At 36.1% G+C, this 25,900-nt stretch overlaps 1 protein-coding gene across 3 annotated transcripts in view; it reads right to left on the bottom strand.

The window, feature by feature from the left end:
• Positions 1-11,542: 11,542 nt before the first annotated feature.
• LOC149833568 (U2 small nuclear ribonucleoprotein A'-like) overlaps positions 11,543-25,900 on the bottom strand; it is a 58,407-nt gene continuing 44,049 nt past the window's right edge. Inside the window, exons 6-8 of one of the 3 annotated variants that reach the window (XM_090012903.1) lie at positions 15,457-15,507; positions 13,415-13,594; positions 11,543-12,004 (exon numbers count right to left, since the gene is read on the bottom strand). In XM_090012903.1, coding sequence (XP_089869029.1) covers positions 11,999-12,004; positions 13,415-13,594; positions 15,457-15,507 — 237 coding nt within the window. In that variant the 3' untranslated portion in view covers positions 11,543-11,998. Of the gene's footprint in view, positions 12,041-13,218; positions 13,595-15,456; positions 15,508-25,900 lie in introns of those variants that run through there. The other 2 variants (XM_090012904.1, XM_090012902.1) reach the window with 2 other exon arrangements.

Genomic DNA, 25,900 nt, shown 5'->3' with positions numbered 1-25,900 from the left:
GTTTTTCACATTTTTATGTAACTTACCTAGTTTAATTGCAGAATTTAACATAGTTAGTATTAGAATAAATTAGTTGTTTTTATAGAATTAGCACAGTAGTAGTGTTTTTATTTCAATTATAGATTAATTGTCAGAATTATTTTTAGGATTAATTTTAGTGATATTTTTTAATTAGTTGTAGTAATTTCATTTTCTAACTTGTTATTTTCTTTTTATAGGTTTACAAGCACACTGCAGGTCAAAAGGCATTTTTATGCTAATGGATTGAATGCAATACCTGTGAAAGGATGAAAATACCCTTTTGGACTTGAAGGAGTGCTCGAGCAGCATACTTTAGATTCTTATAATTTTTTTTAGTTAATTTTTATTCATGAATAGTGTTTGATCTGTAAACATTTTGAAATATTAATAAAATAAAGTATTTAGATTTGAATTTGGATATTATCTCATTCCCTATGGATTCGACCCGTACTCACCACGACTGTGTAAGTTCAGTTTTTATATATTTGGTTGTTGATTTTCCATAACATTTATTGAAAACATCTTTTTAAAATCATCATTGCAAATACAACAACCAGATGTGTTCCCCACAAATGATTGTGGGGGAGAATACTCGACTGTGGCACATGAATTCTGCATGGATGTCCTCCGTTTGTGGGCTAGAAATTTAGATGGGTCGCAGGTGATGAATCACCCACGAAGCATGGCATATGGCCGCGGGTGGCCGGAGAGAACCCCGTGGCATGGAGCATGGAGCTGAGCAGATGCACTTGAGAAGTTGTGTGCATACTTAGGATTGCTTGTTGAGTTTGCTAAAGAGCAATGTTGCATTGACGCATGCCACCACCGCATGCCATAGCCAAGGCATGGCCTTTCCACTTAGCAATGTGTGTCACCATAGGCCCCACCACACCGCACACACACATGTGCGCCACTTTCGGCCGGTGATGGATAAAGTCTGGCAGAACACACAGCGCGTGCCTCAGGTGCCATGAGCTACACGCGGTGTGCGCCTCATGCGCATGAATGCCAACTCAGATGTTTGTTGCAAATTAGGATCTAGAAGCTTCAAATCAACTTTCATCAAAGTTCAATTCTACTAGTGGGTTGCCCAAACCACTAGGAGATTACGATTCTTGTAAACCATCTTGGTAGGCTTTTATAAGCCAAGGTGTGAGAAGGGAAAAAAGCGTTTGTCATTTATGAAGAATTTTCAAAGGAATACAACTTATGAGTTGTGGGGATTTTCCTCTCTTTGCTTGAGTGTAAATTCATATGCTAAGATTCTTGGTGAGCTCAGGATCCTTGGGCCATCTGGACGATCTTGAAGATTCGGCGAGTTTGGAGATAATACTTGGTTGAGACCAAGTGTTTCATCGCATAACCGTCGAGTGTAGGCGACATTGGCGAGCTCAAACCGTGGGTGGAGCTCGTGAGGGTGCAGTCAACACAGTGGTTCTCTATTCATCCATTTCAACAAATTTCTACCATGAAAAGATTGTCAAGATCGTGGTGTTTGCCCAACGAATTGGTGAGTACCTTGGCTCTCTTTTAGGTGTTCAATCAATTTCATTGAATCCATCCATCAAACCCATTTTTCACTATCATCCTCAAGTTTCTTTGGAGCTTAGGTCGATCATGGATGTGAGTGGCGTGATTCTTGATGTTGAATTCCATTTTCTTGATCAATGAATGAAAGACGATTTGATGCAGCCACACCGCATTGTCGCACACCCCATTGAAGTCACTTCTTGCACAAGTCCATAGCCGTGTGCCATGCGCGGTCACTTTTGATTGAATCTTTATCAAGGTTTGCTACGTGCATTCTTGATAAAACACAGGCCCAGGATCGTGTAATTTGTCCTTAAGCTTGTGCATTATCAATTTCACATAAAACCCCCTTGGAGACCGTTCGAGCAGAATTGTTAAATTACACTAGAACTGCCATTTTTACTCATGCATTTTTGCTGAAATTTTATGAGTAGTTTAAGAGATGTATAAGGACCTACGTGTCCAAAATTGAGGCCCATCTGAAGTTTGTAACCCGAAATTGCACACCCGTGATCAGAACTTGTAAGAACTAGCAATCAGCTAGACGAAACCCCTTCTTGGCCTCTTTTGCACTTTTTTTTGTTTAGGCCACTCTTGTAAGGCTGGATCGTCTTGCAAATTTTCTGAGGGCACCAAGATCTATGGCCTGATGCAAGAAGATCGTAGTCATTTAGGCCTTTCTTTACATTCACATCTCTCAATTCCTATACTTGAGCACAATATGCATAACCCTACAAGTTCGAATCAAGATTCATCTACATGGGACCCATCAATTGGTATCAAAGCAAGTGAGGGCTTAATTGCTCAAATGCATCATAGAGAGGTTTCCTATGATGTATTCAAGGAATCACATGAAGAGATTTTGTGCACTCTATCTCTAAATGAGATAAATGATAATAGTCGCATGGAGAGGTTAGAAAACCCCGCAGCCAATATCACCCAAGGTGTGAATGCACTAAGGGTAAGAACACAAGAGAAGAGTATACCTAGACCTTATGAGACTCACTATAGACCCTTGAGATATGAGGGAAAGTTTAGCCGTGGAGGACCTATGTGGGAACACGAGGAAGAAAGGTATGTGCATAGGAGAGATTATGTGAGGAAAAGTAGGATTGAACTTCCACCATTTGAGGGTGAAAATCCAAAAGAATAGCTATACAAGGCACATCATTATTTTGAGTGTTTCTATACATGATCAACGAATTGAAAAAGTGGTGACCAAGCTTAAAGGGCATGCTCTTCGATGGTACCATTGGTACCAAATGATGTATGGAAAACCTACTTGGGAAAGGTTCCAAGAGGTTTTACTTGAGAGATTTGGATCTTCCAAAATGTTCAACCACAATATGGCCCTAAAACAACTAAGTCAAAGAGGAACTTTAGAAGAGTATCAAAAGGAATTTGAAGAACTATGTTCTATATTGTCTTATATGGATCAAAAAACCCTATTTGGCTCATGTGGGTGGACTTAAAGATGAGCTAAGAATAGAGGTCTTGGCTTCTAATGTCCAAACACCGAGTGAAGCATATATAGTTGCTAAACTCGTTGAGGAGAAGCAAAGGTTGAGGTGGTCTCTTCTTAGGCCAACCAACAAACCTAATGAGTTGTTAAAGCACCTAACCTATTTCTTAGGTCAACCAACAAACCTAATGAGTTGCTAAAGCACCTAACCTATTCGTCAAGAGTGATAAGCCGAAAAGCTTTCAAAAAGTCGAAGTGGACTATGTCACACAAAATCAATTGGAAGAGGAAAGGAAAAGGGGTGAATGCTACAAGTGTGGAAAGCCTTGGCATGAGGAAGACAAGTGTCAATCCCTCAAAGTTCTCCAAAACATAGATTACGAGGAGGAGAATTGTGAGGAACAAAATCAAGATAAGAAGAGTTTGGAAAGTGAAGAAGAAGGTGTGGAGTACCATGCCCTCTCAAAAGTCACTGGTCCAAGCTATACGAGAAATGAAGGAAACTTCAATGGTAAGGAGATGTTAGTCCTAGAAGATCCAAGGTGCCATCATGATTCTTTGTCCACACAAGGATGCTTCCAAATAAACAAGGAGTATGATAGGGATTCCAAAACTAATGAAGCCTCACAAGAGTCCCAAGACTCGAGTAAAAAGGAGATTGAGTCAAGCCATGGGTTAGTTTTAGAAGTGTTATATAAAAACAATAAGGAGTGGAAGATCAATTGAGAAAGAAAATAGTTCAAGGATTGAACAAGATCAATAGAAGTCATACAACTACTTCCAACAATATGGTAGAGCTAGACAAGAGTAAAGAGATGGGGCAAACATTTCAAACTAATTCAAGAGTTAGGGATTGTGCTTCACGTCATGACTCAAACCATCTCCACAGTTGATCTAAGTCTTCTTTTTCAAAATGAAATGGAAAACAAGTTGAGATTGCACAAACAAGGCCAAGATCTTCTTCTGGAAGATAGGGCACAAACACTAGTGGAAATGTATAAGACTCCAATGGGTGGACAAGACTCAAATTTCAGAGAGTTACGTAAGCTTAAGGAGGCTTTCAAGAACCCTCCAACAAACCGACAAGGGATAGTGAACATACAAGAAGCAAAAGAGCCAAACATAGTGGGGATGATACTTGTGAAAGAAAATTTCCTCCCTATGACAATGGCAACTCGGTACAAGGGATAGTGAACATTGCAGCGTGCCCCAGGCGTCGTACACGCCATGCACATGAGCACCAACTCAGATGTTCATTGCAAGTGAGGATCTAGAAGCTTCAAATCAACTTCCAACAAAGTTCAGTTTTACTAGTGGGTTGCCCAAACCACTAGGGGCCTACGATTCTTGTTGTTGAGAATAGGTGGTTTTAAGTTTAAGCCTTATTAAATTAGAGGTTATTTGAAATTTTATTAAATAATGGACTTAGATGTAATTTCTTCTTTTTGGCTTATCTCTATTTAACATAGAGAGTAGCTGCCCTAATTGAATAAGAAGTTTACTTTTTGTGAAGTCGTCTCTCTCTCTCTCTCTCTCTCTCTCTCTCTCTCTCTCTCTCTCTCTCCTCTCTCTCTCTTTCTCTACCCAAGGTTCGGTACTTCTTAATCCATCCTTCAACATGGTATCAGAGCAGTCGATCGTGGGAGCGTGATCGATCGTGAACAATCTACGGTTGATCTACACCTTCGAAAAAAATTATATATTCAAATCAGGTCAGTTTTCTTTTAAGATGTGTCATCAAATCTAAGGGAGCATCGTGGGAGTGTGGCTTCAGATCTGGCAGCCGTAACCCTTGAGCCATGCCGTGATTTTTGGGTTTGGCAGCTTATAATAGATTGTATGTGCTGCTGCCGTGATTTTGTATCGTGTCCCTTGAAGAAATGATCTTCCTTCTTCATCTGTCGTGATTTCAGCATCTACCGTGATTTCTGTTGGGTCGTGAAATTTTTTTTCTCATGCTGTCGTGAGTTACAACATCTATCTATATGATTTCAGCAGCAACTGCCATGACTTACAGCTGTCGTAAGTTCAGCTTTTGTCGTGATTTCAGCACCTGTCATGATTACCTCCTGGGTCGTGATTTTTTTTTTTGTCATGGTTTTTTTTTAAAGCTAAGTTAGGCAGACCCTCACCAGTTTTTATTCAACGTACCACTGAGTTTTGAACCTGCTATGTATCACCACAAGGAGACTGCATTGACAGCTCCTACCAACCATGCTGTCGTGATTTTTTTTTTGTGAAAGAAACATGTTAGTTTTGGTTGTACTCATGTCGTGGAAGCAGCAAGCGTGAGTCTCTGATGTGTTGAAATCAGGTCTGATTGTAATTCTCTGTGTCGTTCGTGGGTGTCGAAAACAAAAAGGGGCAGTTGCTGATCTGTGTGTCGTGGTGAAGATCAAACTCAGTTGTTGATCTACATATTGGGTGCCGGAAAAAAAAAGGGGGAGAAAGAATCAGATCTGACTGATTTCAGATCTGATTATTTAGTGGATCGTGGGAGTAGTCTTGAACTATGCTATTGCTATTGTACATTCTTGGGAACGTGTGAAGGCAAAGCTCGTGAAAGGTTGATCGCGTGAAGGTGATTTCTGGATTTCCTTTTGGACAGATCGTATCTAGAAGATCGGATCTACAAGTCTTGATGAATCCATGGGTTCCTGATCTGGTGAGTGGTATGGATGTTGCGCAGACGTCGTGAAGCAGAGTAACAGTTTTTTTTTTGTGGACCTGCATAGTGTGGAGTTTTTTTTTGTCGTGGTGGAGACAAATTAGTGTCATCAATCTGAGGACCTGTTCGTTTTTTAACTTATTCTTTTTTTTATGGCTCAAGTGGTTAAATCTGATGTGGATTGCTCCAATGATTATATGACTCTTAGCCGGGCTGAATATAACAAGCTTCTTGCTTTATGCTCATCCTCTTTGAAGTCTTCTGTTGCTAAGGTTGCGTGCTTGGCAGGTGATGGTCTATCTGGCCAAGGTGGTAAGTGGATCATTGATTCTGGAGCATCCAGACACTTGTGCGGAAATTTGAGTAACTTTTTAAGTTTAAATCCTGTAACCGATCAAAAAGGGGTAGTCCTTGCTGATGGCAGTTCTTCCCCAATTGTAGGGCAGGGAAACATGTCTATTTCTCCTACCCTTCAAATGTCAAATGTTCTTCATGCTCCTTCTTTTCCACAGAATCTATTATCTGTCAGTAGAATGACAAAAGAGTTCAATTGTAGGGTAATTTTTTATCCTATGGGTTGCACTTTTTAGGACTTGCTTACGAGGAAGAGGATCGGTGGCGGCTATGAGGAAGGTGGTGTGTATTATCTACATCAACCAGTGGGTTCTGTCTATTCTGTTGTTACGTCTTCCTCGAGTCCTTTGTTATGGCATCATCGTTTGGGTCATCTTCCAATGTCAAAACTTCGTCGAGTCATTCCTCATATACCTCCCTCAGTTTCTTTTCAATGCGAAACATGTCAATTGGGAAAACATTGCCGAAGCTCTTTTCCCTCTAGTCAAAGTCCATCGAGTCAAAGATCGTTTGATCTTCTTCATGTCGATGTATAGGGTCCGAGTAGGATTCCTATTAGGTCTCAGTGTCGTTATTATTTGGTCATTGTTGATGACTTTTCAAGGTTATCATGGGTGTTCTTGTTGAAAGATCGGTCTCAAGGCCCTGTCATTCTTAAATCTTTGATTGTTGAAATAAAAACTCAAATTGACATGTGTGTTAGAATTGTTCGCACTGATAATGCTCTTGAGTTCAAATCCAAAGACTTGCTTCAATTCTATTCTGATAAAGGGATTCAACCTCAATTTACATGTCCTCATACATTCCAACAAAATGGTGTGGCTGAGAGGAAACATAGACAAATTCTCAATGTTGCTCGGTGCCTAATGATTCAATCCAATATGCCTGCATCATACTGGGGAGATGCAGTTTTGACTGTTGGTTTTCTTATAAACCGCATGCCTTCAAGTTCTGTAGAAGAACAGATCCCAATCCAAATTCTCCATCCTGAGGTTCCTCTTTTTCCTATCCCCCCTAAAGTTTTTGGATGTGTGTGATTTGTGCATAAGATGGGTCCTGATCGAGATAAACTTGCTTCACAGTCTATTAAATGTGTTTTCCTTGGGTATCCTAAGAATAAAAAAAGGATATCGTTGCTATGACCCTATATCCCATAAAGAGTATGTCAGTGCGAATGTTACCTTCTTTGAGTCTACTCCATATTTCTCGAGTACTACTCCAAGGTTACATGAGAGTCAGGGTGATGTCTTTCCTCTGCCAATTCCTCCTTTTTCTTTAGAGTCGTTCACTCCTCAGCCTGTGGCTCCATCCTCTGGGGAGTCTCGATACAGAAACCCGCCTATAGTGTATACTCACAGGTTACCACCTACCTCCATGCCTCCATTATCTCCTTCTCCTGAGGCAAGTATATCTGAGCATACTGAAGTTTCTGCTCTTGATAAGGATCTTCCTATTGCTCTGCGAAAAGGGAAAAGACAGTGCACCCTTCATCCCATTTCTCAGTTTGTTTCTGAAGTTAATCTTGGGGCATCCATGAAGAATTTTTTCTCGGCTTTGTCTACCTCTTCTGTTTCGCTTCATCACAGTCAGGCTCTATTCGACCCCAAATGGATGCAGGCTATGCAAGATGAGATGGATGCCCAATGCTCTAGGGGCACTTGGGACTTGGTTGATCCTTCAACTGATGCAGATATTGTTGGCTGCAAATGGGTATATACCATTAAATATAACTCGGATGGGTCAATTGAAAGGTACAAAGCCCGGTTGGTTGCAAAAGGCTATACTCAGACTTATGGTGTTGACTTTTTTGAAACATTTTTCCTGGTCGCTCGTCTTGGAACTATTCGTCTTGTTCTCTCTATTGTAGTGCACTATGGATGGCCCTTGTCTCAGTTGGATGTCAAGAATGCCTTTTTGTATGGAGATTTACATGAAACAGTCTATATGCAACAACCCCCAGGCTTTGAGGTTCAGAGGGAGTGTCAGAAAGTGTGCAAGTTGAAGAAGGTTATTTATGGCCTGAAGCAGAGTCCTCAGGCATTGTTTCAAAAATTATTTGAGGTAATGTCGGAGTTTGGATTTGTCAGGTCAGCCTCAGACCACTCCTTGTTTATCAAGCAAACTAGTGCTAGAATTGTTGTTATGGTGGTATATGTCAATGACATCATATTAATAGGAAGCAGTGCCCAAGATATTTTCACAACAAAGGATCATCTTCAGAAACACTTTGTTACTAAAGATCTTGGTTCCCTTCGATATTTTTTGGGTATTGAGGTTGCAAGAAACAAAGAGGGCTTAGTTTTGTCACAAAGAAAGTATGTGATGGACCTATTAAAAGAGACTGGAATGCTAGGAGCGAAGTCAGCTAACATTCCTATGGATCCCAAAACTCATATGTTTGATGAGAAATCTGAATATGTGGATAGTACTAGTTTTAGATCCTTGGTGGGTAAGTTGTTATATATGATCGTTACTAGACCTGACATTTCATTAGCCGTGAGTAAAATTAGTCAATTCATAGATAAACCTACCAAAGCTCACTGGGATGCAGCTGTGATGGTTCTCAGGTACTTAAAATCATCTTCTGGTAAAGGATTGTTGTTTAAACAAAATCCTTCCATGAACGTTGTTGCTTACACTGACGCAGACTATGCGGGGTCTATCGAAGATAGAAAATCAACAACTGAATTTTGTGTTTTTGTGGGAGGAACTCTTGTTACCTGGAGGAGTAAGAAACAAACTGTTGTAGCCAGGTCGAGTGCTGAATCAGAATACATAGCTATGGCTCAGACCGCAGTTGAGATCATGTGGGTAAAATCAGTTTTGACCGAACTTCAGGTGAAAGTATCCCTACCTATGGTGATGGTGTGTGACAATAGAGCTGCTACATATATTGCCAACAACCCAGTTTTTCATGAAAAGACTAAACATATTGAAGTTGATTGTCACTATGTACGTGACTTGATTCAGACTGGTTATATTTGCACAGATCATGTGTCTTCCGAAGATCAAGTTGCTGATGTCTTTACCAAGGCCCTTGCGAGGCCTAGTTTCTTCCATTGTTGTGACAAGCTGAGCATGATCGATATCTATGCTCCAGCTTGAGGGAGAGTGTTGAGAATAGGTGGTTTTAAGTTTAAGCCTTATTAAATTAGAGGTTATTTGAAATTTTATTAAATAATGGACTTAGATGTAATTTCTTCTTTTTGGCTTATCTCTATTTAACATAGAGAGTAGCTGCCCTAATTGAATAAGAAGTTTACTTTCTGTGCAGCTCTCTCTCTCTCTCTCTCTCTCTCTCTCTCTCTCTCTCTCTCTCTCTCTCTCTCTCTCTCTCCCCAAGGTTCAGTACTTCTCAATCCATCCTTCAACACTTGTAAACCACCTTGGTAGGCTTTTATAATCCAAGGTGTGAGAAGGGAAGAAAGCTTTTGTCATTTGTGAAGAATTTTCAAAGGAATACAACTTTCTGAGTTGTGGGGATTTTCCTCTCTTTGCTTGAGTGTATATTCAAGTGTTGGGATTTTTGGTGAGCTCAAGATCCTTGGGCCATCTTGCCGATCTTGAGGATTCGACGAGTTTGGAGATAATACTTGGTTGGTACCAAGTGTTTCATGGCACAACCGCCGAGTGTAGGCGACATTGGCGAGCTCAAACCGCATGTAGAGCTCGTGAGGATGCAGCCAACACAGTGGTTCTCTATTCATTCATTTTAATGAATTTTTACCGTGAAAAAATTGTCGAGATCACGGTGCTTGCCCGACGAATTGTTAAGTACCTTGTTTCTCTTTTAGGTGTTCAATCAATTCCATTGAATCCATCCATCAAACTTGTTTTTCACTATCATCCTCAGTTTCTTTGGAGCTTGGGACAAAACGTGATTCCTGATGCTGAATTTCATTTTCTTGATTAGTGAATCGGAGATGAGCTGATGCAGTCGCACACCCCGTTGAAGCCACTTCTTGCGCAAGTATATAGCCGTGTGCCACGTGTGGTCACTTTTGCTTGAATCTTTATTAAGGTTTGTTATGTGCATTCTTGATAAAACACAGGCTCAAGATCGTGTAATTGGTCATTAGGCTTGTGCATTATCAATTGCACATAAACCCCTTGGGGATGTTCTTGCCGCATGGCCTTGTGCGTGTGCATGGGCTTATAACAATCCGAGCAAAATTGCCGAAATATACTATAGCTACCATTTTTACTCGTGCATTTTTTGCTGAAATTTTATGAGTAGTTTAAGAGATGTATAAGGACCTACATGTCAAAAATTGAGGCCCATCTGATGTTTGTAATCTGAGTTTGCACGCCTGTGATCAGAATTTGTAAGAACTAGAAACCCCTTCTTTGACTCTTTTGCACTTTCTTTTGTTTAAGCCACTCTTGTAAGCTGGATCATCTTGCAAATTTATCAAGGGCACCAAGATCTAAGGCCCAGGTGCAAGAAGATCGTAGTCATTTTGATCTTTCTTTGCATTCACATCCTGCGATTCCAACACTTGTGCACAATATGCAACTCTACGAGCCCGAATCAAGATCCATCTACATGGGACCCATCAACCGGGCCCCAATGCTTTGAAGAACGTCATCTGGCAGCTAAATTAAGACGAAGTGTAGTCGCTTGACCTAGTTTCATGATACGAAATACAAGGAACGTGAGTAAAACTGGCACGCTAAACTGCCGCTTGGCCTAATGTTTCCGAAGCTGCACCTGTGCAAGTGAGGTCTAGTCTGTGCTACAACCCACAATCTGTACTGAAGTCTGAGCAAATTATACCACTTCTCCCGTAATGCCTTCTGTAGTGTTTCATACCAGTCGAACACAATAGCAATGCCAATAAGCCTATTTTCGCTGACGAAAAGTGAAACAAAGTGAAACAAAGCATGCGGTTATCTTACATCATTTTGAAATCTTCCAGATAATTCTTAGGATTATAGATATTGAGGTCATATATATAAATATCATAACACTAAATTTATTTTAAACTCCAGTGATAATTTGAAAAGCAAACATAAATTGAACCCGCCATGATGACAAATCCATAAAGCTAATGAAATTTGTAACTATGGTAAATGTTATCCATTATGCATCTGCCCAACAAAATTGCCTTTTGTTTTAACCCTCAAGGATATTCCTTTTGTTTTTCTTATTCTAATAATTAGCTTCTCCTCACGCTTATTAAGTAAACTAAGAAAAATATCTAGTCTCCACCTTGGTGAACAGAAGGCGTTGATCAAATTAAGAAGAGCATAACCCCATCTATCCAGCTAAGATTTGCACCCATTACAACATTGTTCATGCTATGACAAACTCGAACTCATGCATAGTATTCCCAACGAGTCTAGAACCAATTCGTTATTTTCGTTGGCATGTGGGTTGACGGTCCAAATAAGAACTATTAACAAATGGAGCCAGGTTCTACTTCCACAAACCAAACGGGTGACTGGGCATATTAACGAAAAACTATCTTTCATCACAGAACCCTGTCATGCACCCACAAGTAGCATAAAGAAGAAAGGAATAATCATTTTACAAAGACGTTTTCAAAGTGAACACTGTCCCAACGTCAAGTAATTAAATTCAATCATACCCTCATTCCGCTGACAACTTGAAAGAATAAGCCACAAGATGAGTAAGATGATCACTGGGGATAATTGCAAACTGGCATTCAGAATGCTAACCAAAATTAAAAATACTTTGACAAAGGCAATGATGTGCAGGATCTTTCTGAACCTGTAATCGCCATTGGCTCGTTTTGACTGTAGTCAATATTTCAATAACCCATGAAAACAAGTAGCTTACATATTGTTAAGTTCACGTTTCCTAGGGCATGGACTGCTGAATTGATTGGGTCCCTATGATGCATATCCACGTTGAAAAATGAACCCTGTCATAGTTCTTGATGCTAGAAGATTCACGCAAAGCAAAAGAAACACCTTAAGTGTGTCCTTAATACCCTTCCCTAGTCCTGAAGATGCCATTCAACATTAGCGCCAAGGTATTACTGAAACATTTCCATGACAGAGTCAAGACAGAATGAAAACCAAGGGTGTCAGAAAAGCATGTCATATGCGCATAAAGAAATGTGCAAAATTTTAATCAATGCAAAACTATAAAAGTTGAGTTTCACAACTTTCTGAGTTAAAGAATATCATCCAAAACCTGTTTATAAAACAAAAAATATGATAACAATTTGCCTACAATTGTCTAAACATCCAATGCCAACTAAATACAATAGATGATAAGAAGCATCTAAACCAAATAGTTACAATGATGCAGCTTATGTCACAAAATAATATTGTTGCAAACCAATCATATCACTATTTGATTGCACAAGATTTTCTTGGGACAGAGAAAACTGTACCCGAAAATTATCAAGGCTAAGAAACCACTCAGCAGAGATCATATGATGCGGAGAGTGGAAGCTTATGCTGTAAATAACAAGAATCCGTTTTGAGTTACTTGATAAATAATTCTTTCGTGAAAATCAGAGACTAAAGTGTATAGAACATATTTTCTTAAGAACCCAAATAAACAAACCCTCAGCTCAAAATACAGTTTCCAATCAAAGTCCACCGACGGCCCACGAGTTTCCATATCTTCACTTTTAACTCAATCAATAGGACAAGCAATACATGAAAATGATAGCATCACATATTACAAAGAAAAATACAAGATCGTCTCTCGCATAATTCTCTGATTCAGATAGGAATCAGCTACAATGACATTTCACTAACATATATGACTATTCCAATTAAATAAGAAAATCTAAAATGAATAACACAATGCTTTTTGTGCGACCAAGAATTATCATATATGCATAAGTACAAGATTGGACGAGTTTCACTGCCTTTATATCTTATCCAAACAGATTCAAATTTAACTAATCAGCACTATAGCCGTCAATAAGAGGATTTTTCTTGCAAGCTCTCAATGATCTATGATGCACTCCATAGTCACTGGAAGATATTAAACAGTTTTATGTGTATGGAGTCACATGAGGATCACTTTGATGATTTGATCATTCTTTAGTCATTTTTCTGCATTAGCATACACTAGTTCACAGTAAAGGTTTTCTAGTCTATCTTTATCTTCAGGTTTAATAAGTGTCTAGTTTTGCAGCTACCCCACTCAATTTTCTAAAAATATGCCACCAAATGAGAATGCAAGGAGAACCATAAACCCTAGAAGTGATTTTTTATAACATTAATCTATAAATGCACACCAAACAAGTTACAGTACTAAACAAGATATTCAAGAACTACAACAATCTAAAGAAAGTGCAATCACAGTTAGTAACCAAAAGGAGAAAACTAACACACAACTGTGATTTAATATCATAAACAATAAGAACTTAGATAAATGATGATGTCAGAACCTCCTTAATTGAAACAGATTGATTATCCTCATGTGTGCCTTCAGCATCTTTTGGAACATCATTAACAACATTCTGATCATCGGTATCCATTTTGCCACTTGATTCTGTACTTGTAGCAGATTTGCTCTTTGTATTGTCCATGATCTTCAGATCTGTGGGAAGTTGTCCAGACTTCAATGCCTGTTCACAACAACTTGGGAGATCAGTCAATAGGCTGTTCCACCATTCCTAGCCAATGTTTCAGGGGGATAAAAAAGAATCTAAAAGAAGAAAAAGCCCAAGGATTAACTTTGATAATTAGAAAGATAGAAACCAATGTTGTAAGTATCGTACGATACGTATCGATACTATGGGGTATTCTGATACGATACACACCCATATCTTGATCCACTACGATACGGGGCGTATCTTTAGAAACGCTATAAATGCAGTTTAAAACTTTAAATGCACTTATTTCAATTTTTTCAAAAACATATAAGGCCCCTTGAGGCTAGTTCATATTGATCCCTAAAGAGCTTAAGAGTGATTTAGAGAGATTTTTTCCAAAAAAAAGAAAGATGATGTTGATGATACTCAATGATTGACATTATCTAATACATTTTTATTTGAAATTTTAAAAAAAATAGTTATGGAAAATTTTAAGCATTAAAAAAACACTTTTTTTGTTTATGTAAACACACATTATTATAAATCTTGTAACTTATTAGCTTAGATTTGTTATTTAATATGCATATTATTTCATAGTTTGCATTTTTCTTGTGAGAATGCCATTTATAGCATATTATCTTGATCAAGGTTGTGAGTATCGTATTGTATCGTACGATACATATTGTTACTATGGGGTTTTCCGATACGATACACACATGTATCTTGATATGGGTGTGTATCATACGATACATCCATGTATCTTACGATACGGAGTGTATCTTAAGATATGCTATAAATGCAGTTTAAATGCACTTATTTCAAATTTTTTTCAAAAACATATAAGGCCCCTTGGGGCTAGTTCATATTGATCCCTAAAGAGCTTAAGAGTGATTTAGAGAGATTTTTTTCCAAAAAAAAAAAAGATAATGTTGATAATACTCAATGATTAGCGTTATCTAATACATTTTTGTTTGAAATTTAAAAAAAAATAGTTATGTAAAATTTTTAAGCATTAAAAAAACACTTTTTTTGTTTATGTAAACGGATATTATTATGAATCTTGTGACTTATTAGCTTAGATTCGTTATTTAATATGCATATTATTTCATAGTTTGCATTTTTCTTGTGAGATTGCCATTTATAGCATATTATCTTGATTATTTAATGTTTGAAGTCTTATGCATGCTATTCATAGCACATAATTGTTTTGATATGTAATATTATAGTTTTATCTTATGTAATTCATCATTGTTTGATGATGTCTTATGCTTCATATGTGATTTTATGGTTGTATTTTGTGAAATTCATCATTGTTTCATGTGTAATGATTTTTTTAGAATTTTTCAAGTTTTTTCTGATTTTTATTTTATTTTTTTTAAAAAAATTGAAAAAATTTATTAAAACTTTACGATTGTTTACATTACGATATGATCTAAATCTAACTTTGGGCCCGACCGATACGGGTTACGATACAATACTTAAAACCTTGATCTTGATTATTTAAGGTTCAATGTCTTATGCATGCCATTTATAGCACATAATTGTTTTGATATGTAATATTATAGTTTTATCTTATGCAATTCATCATTGTTTGATGATGTCTTATGCAGCTCATAGAGACATAAATGCTTCATATGTGATTTTACGGTTGTATTTTGTAAAAAACATCATTGTTTCATGTTTTATGGTTTTTTAGAATTTTTTCAAGTATTTTCTGATTTTTTTATTTTTTTGAAATTTTTGGAAAATTTTTATTAATATGATTTTTTACTATGTGATACCAATACGGGTTGTGATACGATGCTTACAGCCTTGATAAAAACATTATCAGCTAAAAGTACAAAAAAGAATAGCTCCAAAAAAGAAGCATATGATAATAAGATATTAGGGATCACCTTTTCAAGTCTTGCGACCTCTTCAAGCGTTTGAGAATTTACAATAGCAGCCTGGATGAATCAGCATATCATATTATGAGCAGGTCATCAAATAGTATCATCATCAGCAAAAGTCCACGGATATGTTTCTGGCAGGGTATAGACCAGTTCTACATACCTTGTGTGTGTGTGTGTGTGTGTGTGTGTGTGTGTGTGTGTCTAAGCCTCTAAGGTACCCGTACACTGCTAGAGGTCCAGCTTATCTTCATCCGGTCATGTCTGACATCTATACTCCTTGACATGGCTATTTTCAAATTCTAAGGTCTGACTGGTAAAACACATTGGACACTGTCAAATGTGAGGAACTCCATGTAGTGTATATGAACACTTAAAGCTCAAAGGCCCAATGTTAAAATATATATATATAGTTGTAAATAGTCATAACCCTCAGGGGTATTTTTGTCTTTTTGTCATATATACTTAGCACAGTCCACTAGGGACTTTTCTTTCTTTACTTTTTTATTTTTATTCTATTTACTTTTGACTGTTTGACCATGGACAAGATTGTCCACTTCATAGGACAGTTGGGATCCTCCCCAATGGTCATAAATGTGACCGTTGGGAAGCTCCCCTTTGTAGGGACCTTGTTCTCTCTCATTTGTATTGTGTTTTAGAGCATCTCTTCAATAAAATACATTATTTATTTTATGCTCTATTGTGCTATTGTGCTTAAACACTGTGTGACTATTTTTGCCCATTAGTGGCCTTGTAACTTTATATATTGTGTGTTTAAAGATAACTCTTGTAATCTCTCATTTCATTACATGGTATCAAAGCCCATTGGGTTCTCTTGATCTTGGAAGTCTTGATTGTGAAAAGAATGAAGATCGTGACTAAGGTGTGTTGCCTTCTCTTTCTCACATTTTTCCTTTTTGTCATGAAGCATGAATCAAAAGTGGAGCTTTCCTTCAAACTCAATGGATTCAATTACTTGATATGGGCTTCGGCCATGGAAAATCATCTTAGAGGAAAGAAACTTTAGGGCTTTGTGATAGGTACTACTCTTGAACCGTCGTTAAAGATCGCCAAGGTTGAAGAAGTTGTTGAGAAAGCTCTTGTTGAAGATGATCGTGTTAAAGCCATCAATGAACATCAAATAAATGTAGAAGATTGGAAAAGCAACCATGCAAAAAATTTGACATGGTTTACGAATAATGTTAACTTAAAAATATGTGACAACATTGCTAACTTTAGAAGAACCAATGAAGCTTGGTTCTTTCTTAAGAGTACGTATACCCAAAAAGATCTTGCTAGACAATATTTTTGTCAAGACAAGATTAGATCCACTAAACAAGGGGACGTGTGTCTGGGATTATTTTAGTATTTTGTCTTCTCCTATGGATGAATTAGCAATTCTTAAGCCAAAATGAGTGACTCTCAAAGAGGTTGAAATTAGAAAAAAGCAAATTGAGAAGGAACACTTTATACATTCCTTCATAGTCTAAGACCGGAATTTGAATAAGTGAGGTCTTCTCTCCTTCATAGAACCAAGGTTATGCCTCTTGAAGATGCTCTTGTCGAGGTATGTCACGAGGAAACTCGCCTTGGTATAACCAATAAGAATGATGATGTTTTGGTTGTTACTAGGTCGGGTTCCAATATAAGATCCTATAAGCCTCCTCATTTTGTAAAACAAAATAACTATAATGGTAGACCCAACTATAATAATGCATATAGAAAGGATGCTATTTGTCACTATTGTAATGAACCGAAACACATTAGACAGGTACCAAAGTTTAAAGGAAAAATCGCTTTCGCTGGAGAAATCACACCCAAGAAAGAAGAATCAAGCAAAAATAGAGGAGATATTAAAGACACACTTAGTCAAATATCGGAGGCATTTCAATAACTTCTCAAATCATCTTCTATTTCGAGTGTCGTCATTGCATCTTCTTCATCTCATTTAGGTATGTGGATTCTTGACTTGAGTGTTTTCTTTCATATGACACCTCATAAGAATGTTCTCTCCGAAGTTTGCACTAATTCTACTTCATCTTACGTTTCAACGATCGATGAAACTTTTTTAAAAATAAATAGTATCAGAACACTTGACTCAAAATTTTCTTGTTCCAAAATTAAATTTAAATCTTTTTTTTGTCTCTCAAATTTCTGATCATGGTTGCAATTTTTATTCTCATCTAAGGATTGCATCGTGCAGGATCTCCAGTTACAGAGACTAATTGGACAAGGCCACAGGAGAGGAGATCTTTACTTTATAGATTTTTCATCACTTTCACCAAAGTCATTTTATAATAATGTACAAGACAAAAGTATTGATACTTGGCATAAGAGACTTGGGCATCCTAGTTTTTCGAATATGTATCTCTTTACTTTTTTGGAAAATATTTGTAATAAAAAAGATAAATCTTGTAAAGATTGCACTTTTGAAACAATGAAAGTTATTCTCTATCCTCACAGAACCTTTATTTATACTCGACCTTTTGAATTAATGCATTCGGATGTATGGGGTCCTTCACCGATAATATCAAAAAGAGGTTACTCTTATTGTGCTATTTTTGTTCATGATTTTACTAGATACATATGGATTTATATTTAAATCTTAAATCCAATGTGTTCTTTTGCTTTAAGGAATTTCGTATAAAGGTTAAAATCAATTTCTTAGCAACATATCAATTCTTAGACCTAATTCGGGAGGGGAGTATATGTCAAATGGTTTTCAAAGCTACTTGAAAAAAATGGAATTTGTTATCCAAGATCTTGTCCTAAAACTCTGCAACAAAATGGGTTAGCGGAAAGAAAGCATAAACATATAATAGAAACTACTAGGACTCATATAATTTCAAGGGACATTCCAAAAAAAATTGGGCAAAAGACGTTTTAACCTCAACTTAATAAATAGAACTCCTTCGTCTTCGTTACAAAATGTCTCTCCATTTGAAAAACTTTTTTAAATGACTCCCGAATTTAAAAGACTAAGAATATTTGGTTGTAACTATTATGTGCTTACTAATAAAAATGATAAACTATCTCCAAAAGCCATTGAATGTGTTTTCTTGGGCTATGGTGACATAAAAAAGGGTAATGAAGTTTTGATCCAATAAATAACAAGCTCTATGTTTCAAAAGATGTCACATTTCTTGAAAATAAAAATGGGTTTGATAGCAAAGGACCTAAAGAAGAAATTGATTATTTATTTCTATTTGATTTATTGCCAAAACATGATGAGTCTAACTCTATTATGGTGTTTGATTCTCACTTGGAAAATAACTCTAGTATTGATCATCTAATTGTTGATGAAGTTAGTCATCAACATAAAAGTATGAATGAAAATGCATCAAATGATATGCATGTGTATACTCAATAGGGGGAAGGTAATGTTAAAATATATATGTTCTCACATATATATATATATATACACTTATAAGTGTATATATATATATATGTGAAATACCCGATAGGGATATTTTTGTCATTTTACATAGTTGTTTTTAGAAACAACTATTTTATGTAAATAATTATTTTTTAGTTTTTTGTTTTTTATTTTTCCTTTTATTTTGAATAAGGGATCCACGCATAAGGGGCCCCACATAGAGTCGTTGGGACTCCCAACGTCTCTATGGGGAGCTCTTAATGGCTCCCCTTTTTCAGCCCTCTTTCTTGTATAAATAAGGCTCTCTACCCCATGTATTTCTATGGCCTTTTAGGCCCTCATTCAATGAAGTATGTGGAACTTATGCTTCTTCGTAGGCTTCTTATGGTGTCCCTTAGTGGACCATTTTGTTATTCCCCATTATGGGGTTGTGTTTGTCCAATATTAGACCTTATGAATGCATTATTCATTCTTGTAATTCATTTCCGCATACTTTCTAACCTGATATCAGAGCTCAGTTGGGATCGAGTTTTTCTTGGGTGCATCGGGAAGCGTGTTATTCAAGAAATTTTAAAGAAAAATGGTGAAGTTTTCATTTCTCTCTCTTTTCTTTCTTAAAGTTATTTGGTATGCATTTTATTTCTTTAAGTGTCGAGCATTATGAAGAATTAGATATGTTTTTCATATGTGTTCTCTTTGTCATTATGTCTTTTTTATAAGAGTTTGGGTTACTTGATACTCAATTGAACCTTTTTCGTATTATTATACTTTTTCGTATGTTTTTCTTTGAAAATTTTTAAATGCTAATTTCTAAAAACCGGTGAACTTGTTTTCTTTTTCAATTAGATATATGATTGCGCAAAACGTGCTTTAATGGGTCGGTAAAAATTTATGACCATTGGAGTTTTGGAATTTATATTTAACTTCGTTTGTAAGAATATCTTTTATATAAATGATAAGTCTTTAAAGAAAGTTGTGTTAAGATTAAAATGTTTGTGAGATATATAGTATTGATCACATACTCTTCTACACTCTAATCATATTTGTTGTTTCGTATTGAAGGTACGTGTTTATCCACTAAAAAGTCTTATACGTGACTTCTTATAATATCGTGTGTTTTTTGAAAAAATGATTGACATATATCATCTATGAAAAATTCCTTATTAAGTTTTGATTCTCTTACCTAATGTGTTCTTTTCATATAAACAATATTTGATTAAGAAGGCGTCTTATAATACTGGTTGAATAAGTTTTAAAATGGTCTTATGGAATATGGTTATTCTCTTTACATCTTCATACTCTTAAAGATTCTTCAAATTTGATTTCAAGAGTTTGTCTCATTGTAAAATTTATGGTCTTCATTAATGCTTGTTGCATACTTATTGCATTAGGAGTTGGTTATAACATATTAAGTCATATGTTTTTGATAAACTTATGAGTTTTGAATTTCTTTTCAATAAATATTTGATTTTATAGATTTATGCCATAGTCCAATCTTATTTTGTTGTAAGGTTTTTTAATAAACCTATTATTCTTCTTTGTTGGGATTTCTCCCACTTTAATGAAGTTTTTCCTCTCCTTTTTGTGTGTACCCTCCTTTGGGGATCTTGCGTGTTTTTTGTATTTGAACTCTCTTTGAGGAACCTTTTGGTCCTTGTAATCTTCTTATGAGTATATACTCTTTATGAAGATTTCATGATTATTGTGAGAAGATTGTTTGTGAGTATCTTTCTCTTGCATAATATCCTTCAAAGATTCATTAATAATTGTAAACCTTTGTGGATCTTTTGAGATTTGTTGTGAGCATCTTTTTTAAGTTACAATAGTGGTTTTCATAAGATTTTCAAACTTCATAATCTTACCATCTTTATGAATGCCTATGTTGTCCTAAATTTGTTATTTGCTTATTCAAGATTATTGTCATTCGACATCTTGTATTGTGTAAAAGCGCATGCTTGCTCACTTTTTTTGTATTTTACATATTTGTGCAAGCGTGGTGTTAAGTGCATTTGTGCACATTTGTTTATCAAGTATTTATGCTTGTATGCTTATAAGCTTTGTGCACATGATGTTGCTTAATATTTCGTGTTGTGTTTGTTGCATAATAAACCTTTTTAACTTCTTTGAAGAATTGATCATGATTAAGCTTAATTTGTGTCTATGCAAAATCGTTATTATAAAGCATATTGTTGTGATTGATTATATTGGACTTTTGATTTGATTTTTTCAAATCGACCTTCTTTATAAAATCACCTATTTGGAAATGATTTCCCTAAGTGTTCATTGTCTTTTTATGGCATTTATATTTATTCATCACAAGTTGTTATATGATGCATCAATCCTTTTTTGCCTTATTATTGTTATATTAGAGATGTTTTTTGAGGTGAATTATGAGCACCTCGTGTTATGTCATTTTAGATTGTCAACTTGTAGTTTGACTCTAAAATGACTTGTTATGTGATCTCTAATTATGAGTGCGTCACTCGTTTATTTTTTGCCATTATTTTTATGGATGCTCTTAATTATGTGTACCTGTGATGGATGTATGAAGTTTGAAACCTTAAATGTTTTAAGGTATATTGAAATTAATGTTTTATTTGTTAAATGTTAGTCATTACAAGTCTTATTGCCAAAAAAGTGTTCTCCTTTTTATACCTCTTATCTAAGTGTCATCATATGTAGACAAGACATTATTACACCTTTGTGTGTTGGTAGCCCTTTAGTGGCATATTTTTATGCTCTTTGTCTAGTAGCTGAACACATTTGTTTTGAGTGTCATTATATGTAGACAAGGCACGTTGATTCACACCATTGTGTGTGATTTTAGTCCATGTTGGCATTTGTGTCCTTGTTTTAGTCGCTGAGATGTATGCCCATGGTTGGCTTCTTTCACTCATTTCAAGTGTCATTTTATGTAGACGAGATGTTTTATCACACCTTCGTGTGTGTTTTTGCCCATGGTTGGCTTGGTATTCTTGTTCAAGTAGCTGAACATACTTGATTTTGAGTATATTTTTACGTAGACAAGAGATGTTTTTGGTCCATGTTGGCGTGTATTCTCTTGTTCTTGTCGTTGATGCACTCATTTCAAGTATTATTACATGTAGACAAGAGGTATTTTTACACACCTTTGTGTGTGTCTTTAGCCTTTAATGACATTATATTTATGTTTTTGTTCTAGTAGCTTATACACTTGATTTATGGGTTTTGGAGGACTAATGAGGTAGTTGCTTGTAGTAGATGGACTATTGTTGAAATTTGCAAAATTTCATTCATAACTTGTGTTTTAAGATATTATAGTGGATCATATCATTGATATGCATATTTGAACACCAATTTAATATTTTGGCATTTAACCTATATATATTGAGTGTTTTTTTTATTTTTCGGCCACCTAATGAGTTTTTGTATTTGCAAATATTTGAATAAGAATTTCCTCAATGTGTAAGGCTTTCTACTCAAATATCTTTCACTGTTGACTCTTGGGTGGACATTTTTAGCAAGATCACATGTGACATTTGTTTAGAATTTCTTCTCTCTAAGATGTGAGAAAAAGCATTAGATCATCTTGTGTTAAAATGTCTCCCTATTATAGATTTGTGTGTCAAATATGCTTTCGTTCGTATGTTCTTTTTTGGGAGCCATTAGTTCTTATGTGAACATTGTGTTCTTAAAAATATTTGTAATACATGAAACCTTTTTTATCTTAATGCAAATTTCATAATTTTGTGTCTTTGTGCACTTGTGAGTGTTCTCCGTGCACACACTTCTTACTACCAAATATTGATAAAACCCTTTGTGAGAAATATCTTTGGCATCAGTTCTAAATATATAAATTGTGCATTTGTGGGTGTCCTCTCTTGTACCTTTTAGATACATTTATTTAAGTATTCTTAGTATGGCCTTTGTGCACATATCCTTCTTCAAGAACATAGTTGTTTTATCAATAGAATATTTAAGTTTAAGTTATTTTTGCATAATACTCAATTAAAATGCATGAAATATCTTTTAAATAGTTGTTTTGATGAAATCATATGGTCAATCTTATTTATGTTTTATTTGATTAAGATACAAAGATATTTTTTACTTAAAGTTCTTTTGGCTTGTTCTACGTGATCGCCAAGATGAGACGAAAGAAGTATCTATGATACTGTAATGAGATATTGCGGAAATATAAAGAGTGCATACAAGCACTTACAACAATGAAAAAGAGACAATATCACAAATCCACAAAGGGACAATACAAGCACAAGCCTTAAAGAAGGCAACAATATAAAAAGCCTCTTATTGAGAAGAGAGAGAGCTCTCAAGAATGAATAACATACAAGGGGATCACCCCTATTTATACAAAAGGGAGAGGAGAGAAGGGGAGGCAAAATGCCTCAAAAGGAGAGCCCAAAAGGGGGCTCCCATGGAGTCGTTGGGAGCCCCCAACGGTCACATTTGTGACCGTTGGGGGCTCCAACGACTCTATGGTTGGAGCCCCTTTTGTGATATAAAAAATACAAAAAATAAATGAAAAAAAGAAAAAATACATTTTAACAAAATCTGAAAATAGTTGTTTTCTAAAAACAACTAGTGAAATTACAAAAATACCCCTATCGGGTATTGATGTAATATACAGAATATATATATATATATATAAGATACATTTTAACACCCCCCCTCAAACTTTACGGGGAAATGACGGAAAGTTTGCCAAGAAGAAACATGAAGCGAGGAGCCGGAAGAGCTTTAGTGAAGAATTCCACCAACTGATATTCTGAAGTGACATAGGGAAGAGCAATAGTTCCTCGCAAGAATTCGTCACGAACATAGTGGCAATCCATTTCGATATGTTTTGTACGCTCATGAAAAGTATGATTGCTCGCAATATAGATGGCACTCTTGTTGTCGCAACATAGCTTTGAGGCTTCGGTAATATCAACTCCCATGTCTTTAAGCAAACTGCGAAGCCATACAAGTTTCATTGTCGTGGTTGCCATAGCCCGGTACTCAGCTTCAGTGGATGATAGTGAAACTTTCTGTTGCTTCTTGCATCGTCAGGCAATCAAAGAGTCTCCTAAAAAAACACAAAAACCAGTAGTTGAGACTCGATCATTGGGATTACCTTCCCAATCTGCATCAGTATAAGCAAGAAGATTCAAGGAAGAAGAGGAGGATAGAAATAGCCCTTTATTGATGGTATTCCGAATGTAGCGGATGATTCGGAGAACGGCACTCATATGCACAGTTGTAGGAGCATGCTGAAATTGGCTAACAGAGTGAACCTCATGAGTGATATCTGGTCTGGTGATGGTTAAATAGGTAAGAGACCCAATGAGTTGTCTGTAAGGTGTGGGATCTTCCAGAAGAACCCCATCCTCCAACCGCAATTTGGCATTAATAACCTCGGGAGTCTCTACTTTCTTATCATCAGAAATCCCAGACTTAGAGCATATATTCGCAGCAAGCTTCATCTGTGACAAAATATATCCTCTAGGAGAATATGCAACTTCAATTCCAAGAAAATATCTGAGAAATCCTAAGTCAGACATATCAAAATTATTTTTTAACATATTTTTAACATCAATAATACTATTTTGATCATTCCCAGTGATAATCATATCATCAACATAAAGCAACAAAATTACGATACTAGAACCTGCATGTTTAACAAAAAGAGCAGTGTCAGTATAACAAGAGTGAAATCCTAACTTTATCATGATATCACTGAAACGATCATACCAAGCCTTAGGCGCTTGTTTAAGGCCATACAATGCCTTCAAAAGCCGAAGAGTCTGACCTTGCTTAATATTTATTCCGGGTGGCGGGTCCATATAAACTTCTTCACTTAAACTTCCATTTAAAAAGGCATTTTTTACGTCAAGTTGATAAATAGGCCATTTTTTGGTTGATGCAACAGCTATTAAGGTCCTGACACTAGTCATTCGAGCTACGGGAGCGAATGTTTCTTCGTAATCAATGCCATATTCTTGGGAGTATCCCTTAGCCACTAATCTAGCTTTATATCGTTCTAAAGAGCCATCGCTTTTTGTTTTAACTTTGAAGACCCAGCGACAACCAATAGGTTTTTTGTGTGAGGGTAGAGTAACTATTTCCCAAGTATTGGCCTTTTTTAATGCATTAAGTTCAACTTGCATTGCTTCAACCCAATGAGGTGTCGATTTAGCTTGATTATAGTGTGTTGGTTCAAAATAAGAATGTAGGGTTATCAAACATGCCCGATAGTTGGGAGTTAAGGAATCATAGGATACAAACCTATTTGGGGGTATTGATATTCTAGAAGAATGCCTAACTTGTGGTTCCTCAGTGGATTCCGAAATTTGAGAGTATTTTTCGAGGGCACTAATAGGATTTTCTTTATTTCTTCTTGAGTAAACATTTATATTGGTATCACTATCATGAACATTTATATTCAAATCACTATCATTTGAGGGAGTTATGTCAAGAGGGGATACCTCATGAGAATGATCAATGTTTTCAAGAAAATCTTCTTGTATGTCATCAATAAGATCATATAAGAATACATAGTCAATTTCATTTGTTTCTTCTAGTTTATCAAAACCGTTTTCTTCTTCTAGAAATGTTACATCTTTTGAAATATATAGTTTATCATTCTTAAAATCATAACATCTATACCCTTTTTTATTTTCACCATATCCTAAAAAAACACATTCAATTGCTTTTGGAGATAACTTATCCCTTTTATGTAATAGGACAAAACATTTGCAACCAAAAATACGAAGACGATTGAAATCGGGTGAAAATTTAAAGAGTTTTTCATAGGGAGAAACATTTTTTAACTTAGAAGAGGGCATTCTATTGATTAGATAGGTTGAGGTTAGAACGGCTTCGGCCCAAAACTTCTTTGGAATATTTCTAGAAATAAGTAATGTTCTAGCGGTTTCTATAATGTGCCTATGTTTCCTTTCCGCTAGGCCATTTTGTTGGGGAGTCCTAGGACATGACTTTTGATGGCAAATGCCATTTTGGGTTAAATAGTTTTGGAATTCATGAGATAAGTACTCGCCACCGGAATCGGATCTTAACATGGATATGTTACTTTGAAAT

This window comes from Nuphar pumila, chromosome 7 (genome assembly GCF_984573655.1).
Source record: "Nuphar pumila chromosome 7, dmNupPumi1.hap1.1, whole genome shotgun sequence".
Classification (NCBI taxonomy): Eukaryota; Viridiplantae; Streptophyta; class Magnoliopsida; order Nymphaeales; family Nymphaeaceae; genus Nuphar; species Nuphar pumila.
The sequence above is the reverse complement of the archived record's forward strand: the minus strand, read 5'-3'. Positions and strand labels throughout refer to the sequence as shown.